The 8,900-nt window shown below is 46.4% G+C and overlaps 1 protein-coding gene across 1 annotated transcript in view; it reads left to right on the top strand.

Moving 5' to 3' along the window:
* Window positions 1-6,457: 6,457 nt before the first annotated feature.
* The window catches only part of LOC119446388 (isocitrate dehydrogenase [NADP] cytoplasmic-like), a 3,760-nt gene continuing 1,317 nt past the window's right edge, over window positions 6,458-8,900 (top strand). Inside the window, exon 1 of the mRNA XM_049663333.1 lies at window positions 6,458-6,925. Coding sequence (XP_049519290.1) covers window positions 6,458-6,925 — 468 coding nt within the window. The remainder of the gene's footprint in view (window positions 6,926-8,900) is intronic.

The raw sequence follows: 8,900 nt of genomic DNA, 5'->3' as shown, positions 1-8,900 counted from the left end.
TACTCTCGTCGCGCACAGATATTGTGAGGTGCTGGTAGTACAGAAAGCCACGCGCTTCCGTGTTCACGCTCAAAAAGACCGCGACTGTACTCTAGCTATACGTGGACTGTGGGCGGAGTTTATAAAGGGGTCTATAAGATGCAACTTAGCGTACAGCCAGTGTAACTGTGAGTTTTTTTCAACTCGCATTCATTTATCTAAGCGCACGTACTTGTTCATTGAAAGAAACGCGTTTCGAGTGTTTAAACATGCACTCAACAGAGAGGTTGGCTATATTAAGCGGAACCGCCTGCCTCACTTTTCTACACGGGCTCTTAATTCTCTGATGTGACGGTAGTAGAGAAGAGTCATTTTTGTTTCTCTTTCCCAAACAATTTGGAACACGTTAGCTTTCACTGGCTCCGCGGACAGCAAGCACCACCTCGCACTCTCGCGTGGCAATTCGGCGCGTGACCGTTTGGAGCGCGACAAAGAAGAAGAACGAGCAGCCGCTCAACCAAACATTTCTAAAATTTTACAGTTTTCCAATTAGACGATCGAGTATGCATTTATAAACGATCCAACCTCCTTCTTTCTAGCATTGGCCACGTTTTCACACCCCACAGATTATTTTTGTACAAAAACAAATAGACAGTTTGAAATGTAAAAATTCGAGACGTTATTCCATCGTATGACTCAAATCAGAATTTAAAGATTGAATTCGATGAAATTTTCCCACACAACCCTAAGTTTCATTCAATCAGGTTATTAAATAATTTATTGCAAGATTATCTTGCGGATGTACACACATTAACATAATAGCCACTGACGCTTCTGTGAGCGACGATAAGGCGAGCGTAGGCATTTTCTCGACGTCGCTTGCCTGGTCATCCTTGAGACTGCCAGAGTTTACTCCCGTATTTGAAGCTGAGCTCTTAGCAATGATTCTTGCACTGCGTAAACTACCTTTAAATGAATCCACGCGATTATTATAACAGATTCCCTTTCTGTCTGTACTGCGCTTACAACTTCAACAAATTCACCAGCTCTAAAGACGTTTCTAACATTAGTTCCCCCCCCCCCTCCAGCTGAATCTTGCAAAATTGTGATGGGTACCACGACACTGCGGATTACATCTCAATGAAATGGCCGATTCATGAGCGCGAGCATCCCTGAATACACCGTTAATATCGGTCCTTCCAGTGGGACACAAATAACAGCGATCAGATGTCGGAAATATACAATTCGTATGGATCATGGAAACAATAACATCATGGACTGAATTTCAGCACCTAAAATTTCCGTGGAAAATTCATTGGTGTCCATCAAGACAATCTGAAGTAATCATTACAAAATTACTCTGCCGTGTCGCACCATAAAACCTACATTTACACAGGGCTGGTCCGGCGATATCGCCGCTGTGTCAATTCTGCCTAGAAATAGAAACCGTAAAACACTAATTTTTTAATATGTCGTCGGCATAAATTACAAAGAAAAAGGCTTCTTGAAATACCGCGTGATAAATTAAGGGTTAATTTAACATCAGAAACAGTACTCACTTTCGGTGCCTCGGTATTTGGCTTTAGCCACAGGAACGTATTTGATGCCGTTTGTGGTTTCATCAGTCAACAAAACGAATAAAACTTTATATCCCCCTTCTACAATTCTCTGAGATGTTTCAGTTTTAATGCATGGCATTATTACTATAAATTATGCAGTTTAGGAAAATTGATCTGTCTGCTCTGATTACTAAATTGCACAATAACTGTAGCTTCAAAAGCCAGACCTAAAAGTTCAAGGGCTCAATTCGTGGCCAATCCCCCGAAGTGGGTACGAGCCATGTGCCGAGGACATCATCATTATCATCATCGTTCCTCGGATCGCCAATCCCCCGAGGTGGGTATGCGCCATGGTATAGGAAGCAAGCAAGTAAGCAAGCAATCGCCAATCGACGTAATTGTGTTTTTTGCCTCTTCGAAGAGCGGGGCATGCGCCGCATTGGTCAAAAACTACATAGAAAAACATCCAGCGAGTAAGCATGTGCGCCGAAAGCAGCAATGCCTGACGATCCGCTGTTTTTTGGCAGTTGCCGACTCGTGTCGATATCCGGTAGCACCTATAGCAAACTGCGACACCCTATTATTCGACGAGACAGACGAACGAAAGAACAGTGATGGACATGCCTATAACGGAGGAAATCAACAGGAATATCACTGCGCGATATGGACCCAAATAGTTAACGCTGCTAATTCTCTCGTCTTATTCGCAGCTGCAACATGGCGCTGCCACAACAAGCGCTTCAGGAAGCCGACGCGAAGCACCAGGCCGCTCAAACGCCGCTTCAAAGGGGTGAATGCGACTGCTCAGAAAGTCGCCGCGCACTATATACCCCGTTCCATACATAGCAGTCAGCGCTGCGGAGGCTAGAGAGACTTCTTGCAGTGGCTTCGTTCGCACTTGGATACAGTTCGATGTTTTTTGACGGCAATTGTGCGGAACTGTTTCTTTATATAGGCTCACCGTTGAATGAAACAAGTTTTAATCCTTCCAAACAAACACACTGTGGTACGGCTGCTAATGCGTTCTTTTAGATAATTTTTATTTTTGCTGTTCTTTTCGAGTTTTTTTTATTTGCCACCCGTCGCGAGGAGCCTCACGTGCATGCTCGTGCGAGCGAACGCTGTTGGCACGCAGCGAAGCGTGGACGGAACGCGCGCAGTGACAACTTTTCTTGACCGAACTTGTTGCGTAGTTTCCACAGCGTTGACTGCTATGTGTATGGAACGAAGTATAAGTGCACGTGAAGGTTTGATAGACACGCATAGTATATGTGCCATGAGGTATCGCATCATGTCAAGACAACAAGCCCGAGACGAGGTCTGCTTGCTTAACTGCGCTTACAAGCATCCGATGTCGTTAAAGAAAGTGTATAATGAAAAAGAAAAACGCCAGTCTCCGTTTTTCCGGGAATTTCTTATATATATACATATATCTGCAAGGTTCGCGCAAAAAAAAAGAGCGACGGGAAATAGCTGTCGCATTCACTCAATGCCCACGCTTGTTTGCAAGTAATAAGCGTCCTATTTGGAAATCGCAACAGTGCAATACATTAATCCTGACCGTAACGTCAGAGCTTTATTTTGTCATTATTCATTCTCACGTGTATTTGTGTTTGCTTGTGCGGGGTTCCACTGTTGATATACGAACCTAATATAGTTTTTAATACTGCAGAAAATGCAGTTATAGAGCAGTTATGAATGTACCGAATACCCAGAATATTGAATCGTCATTCGGTGAGTTTAAATTGCTGACTATTTATGAGGTCTAACGAAAAAAAAGTTAGTTGATCTTGTTAAAAACTTTATTAGATACAAGAAACGTGACATTAAAGAAGGATAAGTGCATATGCCTACAACCTATAGCTTCAAAATCTACACTACCACAGGCATAGGACTCGTACTCCCTACGGTTTCCAAATGCTTGCATATCAAATGCACAACTTTTTGAAAATGCATTCTACAGTATACTTGGCATCTGAGAGAGCTTCGCTTATTGCACAATACAAAAAAGAGAGAAAAGAAAGCATTCTATTGTTTCCTACCGTAAAATTGGACGTTTCAGTTTGTGCTGGTGGCACATTTCTCTGCGCAAGTACTACTGGTTTTCACAATTTGTATTATGTGTTTTCTTGACAACGTGCACCTATTTTTAACACTGTATGTGCTCACATATTACTATTGTAACCGATGCGTGCTTATGAGCTGCAAGTATTTGCTTTCTTATTGTTTAGGGAGCGAAGGGCTTAGTCAGGTGTGAAAAGCACCTTTATTCTGGCTCTCCATGGTTTGTTTTCTGTTGTAAAGGAACCAAAATAAACTTCAACTCGGGAAACCGAGTTGCTTTGATATGGGCAAGGAAACACACAAAAAGGCCTTCACAAGGTGCCACTGTATTCTTTATATCGACTAGGACTACTATAGAATTTAGAGAAGAGAGATTCGGCGGGGAAAGCTGGTTTATTCCATACTAGCTGACTCACTCGATTTTCTGCATTCAATGAAGCTCTTGGCAAAAAAGGAAAAAAGCGTACCCCTCGCTCTCACTGTCACGTGCTAGACAACACGAAGCTCACTTCGCTCGCCGCTGCAGCCGCGTTTCTCACGCCAGCGTTTTGACAGCGAGTGTCCAGGGTCATCGAGTGTGATGTGTTCATGTTTGCTGGGAGCGCTGACACCATGCTCGTTAATTTAGTTAGAAATCGAATGTTTACATGTTGATATGGCCAATATAAGTACTATCTTTGCTTCGTATGGCTCTCTGATTTATTTTGTATCGCAATAGATGATTCGCCTTTCGGGCGAAAGTTTCACTTTTTGATGCAGTTTATAAACAAGTTTCAAGTAAGCGAGATCCTACGTTCGAATTTTTTAATAATTGCGTACTTCCGCAAAAAGCCGACTGTGTCTGCTCACGCACGGCCTCGGCCCCTAGTAGCAATTCAAATTTGTTCACCATGCTCGGTGTCGTAGCCGTCGGTTCTCCTAATTTCGCCTAGTTTTAAATACCCAACTGGCCTCGCAACTAGCGGAACTCTCACACACACGTACCCCAAATGTGTTTGGATCAGTGCGCGTCTTCTTACTGTTACTGTGTATATTTATTGAGGAACTTCAATAAGCAGGCTTATTAAACAAGCGGACTTGTGCTTTCAAATTCGATAATAGTTACGTACTTCCGGAAGAAGCCGACTATCGTCTGCTCACGCTCGGTCGCGGCCGCCCGTGTAGGAGTTCCCTTGGCCACCCTGCTTATCGGTGTCGTAGCCGACGGGCCTCGCTAGTTTCAAATAGTTTTGGAACTGCTCGGCGCGGTCATCCGGTGGCTCCCGGTGTGCATGCGCTCGGGCGTAGGCGTGTGCCTGCTGATTGCCGCGTAAGGACTCATGCCCGGAGTCCACACGATATTATGTATGGTGGCAGCTGGTGGGCTCCATTCAGAATTTTGGCACTGGAATAATTTCTGCATGCCGTCTGAGAGTCCGTCAGAACTATGCCGAAATCCCACTGCGGCGTCGTGATGGCTAACGCATCGCTAGTTCCTCTGCCTCCGCAGCGCTCACTCTGGAAACCGACGACGCATTTATTTCGGACCCGTGATTGTCGACTACGCTGGTGACGAATGCGGTGCTCCTTGCGGTGCTGGCCGCGTCTATGTACAAGACATTAAGGTGGTTTCCATACTTTCTCGCGAGCGCCTGCGCTCGGGCTTGTCTCCGTCCGATGTGGCAGTTGGGCGCATGTTCCTGGGAATCGGTGAGACGTGCATAGTTTCTTGTATTCCCGTGTTGGGATTTTGGTCAGTGCGCTGACCTTCCGTACGTAATATCCAAGACGCTCCAAGACGCAGCGTCCCGCTATGTGCGTAGTAGTCTTTACTTCTGGCGTACCAGGTGGGCCTCTATCGATTTCCCGTGCGATGTTGTACACCCCTGTCTACCTGCGGGTATTCCAAGCAGTGAATTGCAGTACAATTAAGAACATTAGAGAGATATGCGTAGCATCGTTCCACAAGTTATTTCTGCACCAAGTTTTCCATTTAATTCCACGACACTTATCAAAAAAATTCTAAGCCCTTGCTCAGGAGCGTTTTATGTGGTCTTTTGGGGGAACATACAAAACATATCCAGGCTAAATATCTGTTTGCGACTGATGCGTCCTTTTGTGACGAGATATCAGGAGTCGTCTTATTCTTTCCGCACCGTGTTGGTATTTCTCTTTCCTACTTCCTCATTTTAAACCTATTTTTGAGACCAAATAATGGCCATCAAAGTTGCTCTGCTGAAGTTTGCATGAAATGTGTCAACATTGTTAATTTAAGAGATTCGCTATATGTGTGCTGAATGCTTGCTTGAAGAACAGGCTCGAAAATACTGCCAACATTTCATTGTTTAGCAGCCCTCCGAGCTGCAATTTAAGAAATAATTAGTGCTTTTGGCAGCAGGATTACAACCTCCATATTCCTAGAAGAAAGAAACTTCGTTTCGATTGATTTTGATTGATTATTTTAATTGGGCCGCCCGCTTTTTGGTCCACCCAGTGATGGGTGTGTGCCACATTGAGGAAATCATCATCACCCTCCTCAGTGAATTGCTGTACCACATAATTTGAAGGTGGTAATGAATAATTTTCTTTAATTTTCAGTGATTCACGTAACACACTTGCAATGGACCGATGCATTTATCAAGTGGTTAACCTGATTGCATGCTGCCATATTAAATGTAATATTAAACGCAAAAACTTCTTTCCTTTTTGCCGCGTGAGCACGGTCAGCTCGTGGTCGTGAGCACGACTGCGCGAGACGAACGCGTTCGTTTTCCAGGCGACCGCTCGCTTGCCCAGTGACCATCGACGAGCCTCGCTGTTCGCACCTGCTGGCCCCAGTCCCCACGGAGAAACACTAGTGCGGGCCCGTGGTCGAGATGCGGGGTGACGACATGGCGCGCGTCGTCTCGGACCTGATCCGGGAGAGGCTTATCGAGCCGTACGTGGACGCCGACCTGAGGTCTTTCGATCTGTCAATCGAACATCGCAACCAGACCAATGACACGGTCACCCTGGATGCCGCCCAGGCGCTCAAGGTACACAACGTGCGCGGCGTCAAGTGCGCCACCCTCACGGCCGAGAAAGACGTTCTCGAGAAGTACCACTTCAAGCGCACGTGGATGTCACCCAACGGCGTCATTGGCAACGCCCTCGGTGGTGACGTGTTCCGGAAGCCCATCGCCTGCCGCAACATCCCTCCGCTCGTGAAGCAGTGGCGCAGGCCCATCATCATCGCGCGCCACGCGTTCGGCGACCAGTACAAGGGCCAGGACTACGTGGCCCCCGGATCAGGCACGCTCCAGAACAAGTACTCGCCTACCATGGGAGCTCCCTACAACAATCACGTAAGTGCCGGCAAATTGAATACGCGGCAGGTATACAGGCACTTAAAGGGCAGCTCATTCGTCGGGTTTGGAATTGCAAACAGTTTCTCACTTATAACACCTAGAGGGTAATCTGGCGCCACCGTCTATGCGAGTTTCTTAAAGGGCGCTGTACCGTCATGGGAATGGCGTGATATGTGTCTGCGTGGCTTGGGCTGGCTAAATAAAGTTAAAGCATAATAAAGCTAAAACAGCTTTTTACGTGCTGTTTCAGCAGGAATAAATCATTGAGACATAGGGAACGGTGCTAGCCAGGCGCGTCTTCAAAGTGTCCTTGCTCTCCAACCACGATGTCAATCCAAAGTCACAATGTAGTGGCATTCCCAAGCATACCACAGCTCAGGTGCGCAAGATTTCCCTCTAGGTAATATAGTGATTGCGTCACAATGAACAATGATTCCTTAACAATGAACAAAGGACGGGTAATATACCGATTGCTTCGTTCGTTGGTAAGAAAGAACTGGCTGACACTATTTTGTATTATGATTGTGTTGTCACGTGACAGAAACAATGCAGATCGATACAGTTTCGAAACTTTGAGTTAAAATTCAAGAAGCCGGTACAGAAGGCCTTTGCAGCGTACGTAACGTATTGTTTACTACGTATGCATGTAAGGTGACATACGTATTCGTGTTTAGTGTAAACCACGTACCGTACCTCTCGAGAAAATACGTACGTTGTTACTGCTCGCTGAAACACTGACGTGAGCAGGCAGCACCCGCTTTATTTTGGGCGAACTAGCGCCCAGAAAAAGAAGTAACACTCAAACACAACGGTAGCGGCGAGCAGAGTCGGCGATCGTCGGAAATCTGATCTGCGGGTCAAGCGCGTCGGCTTTTATGCGTGACTCGTCGAACATGTTCAAAGGTAATCGCTGGCGCCCGCGTGGCTTCGAGAAAGTTCTACAAAATTTGCGTCACGCATATTGTCGTGACGCCAAAACTACCCCCCACGCTACCCAAGAAGACGATACGAGGACGAGGAATACTAACACCGACGACGTTGCCCGTGCCGATCTTCGCATTCTCATAGATGGACATCACGTCACAGCACTTGTTGATACTGGCGCAGACTTCTCAATCATGCCGCAGGAGCTGGCCGACCGCATTCGGAAAGTGAAGACGCCGTGGGCCGGGCCACACATGAGAAGTGCCGGTGCCCAGTTAATGAAACCAACGGGAACATGCGCCACTCGAATCCACATCGGTGATTCCAAATTATGGCCATGTCGAACTCCTGAAGCCTAAGACTCCAGCGCGCCATACGGCCAGATGGATCTTCCAAGTTAGTCGATATAATCAGACTACGAAAAAGCTTTGGGAACAACAGCCAATGGATAGAAAATCGATAACATTCGAGAAACTTCCTATACATGCAGGCTCGTCGTGCATGGAGGGATGACGTTTAACATTTGTTAGCCGAATAAAAGCAGTGGCCGAAGAGGCAAAGAAGTGAACAGACGACGCGCAATACAATGGCCAAATCTCGTAGCGACCGTCGCTGGACACGTCCTGCGCGGCACAACGCTTTTCTTCTCACGCTTTCGCCACACCTTCCTCCTCGCGCGCTCTTCGCTATCACCGCTAGGGTGGCTCCCTATCACCGCCTTTCATTCCCCGCTGCGATCCGCGTTGCTCTTTCGTCCTTCGCTGTGGCGCTCGTCTACTCGGCTACGCCGACGCTCGTCGCAGGAACGCCTTATAGAAGCTGCCCTCTAAAAGTAAAAGAAAAACCTAAGCAGCCTCGAATTCCGTTTGCGCAGTTTCACACAATCATTGACGACGCTGTGCACGGAACGGGCCACAAATGGAGCCTTTCGTGCCTTACCCTAGCGTTATTCAAGGTCAACGACAAAACCAGCAAGCTAATATATATATATATATATAATATATATATATATATATATTTTAAACAAACTCTTCTACCACTTCACAGA

Source organism: Dermacentor silvarum, chromosome 1, assembly GCF_013339745.2.
Source record: "Dermacentor silvarum isolate Dsil-2018 chromosome 1, BIME_Dsil_1.4, whole genome shotgun sequence".
NCBI lineage: Eukaryota > Metazoa > Arthropoda > Arachnida > Ixodida > Ixodidae > Dermacentor > Dermacentor silvarum.
This window is presented reverse-complemented; position numbering and strand designations above follow the sequence as displayed.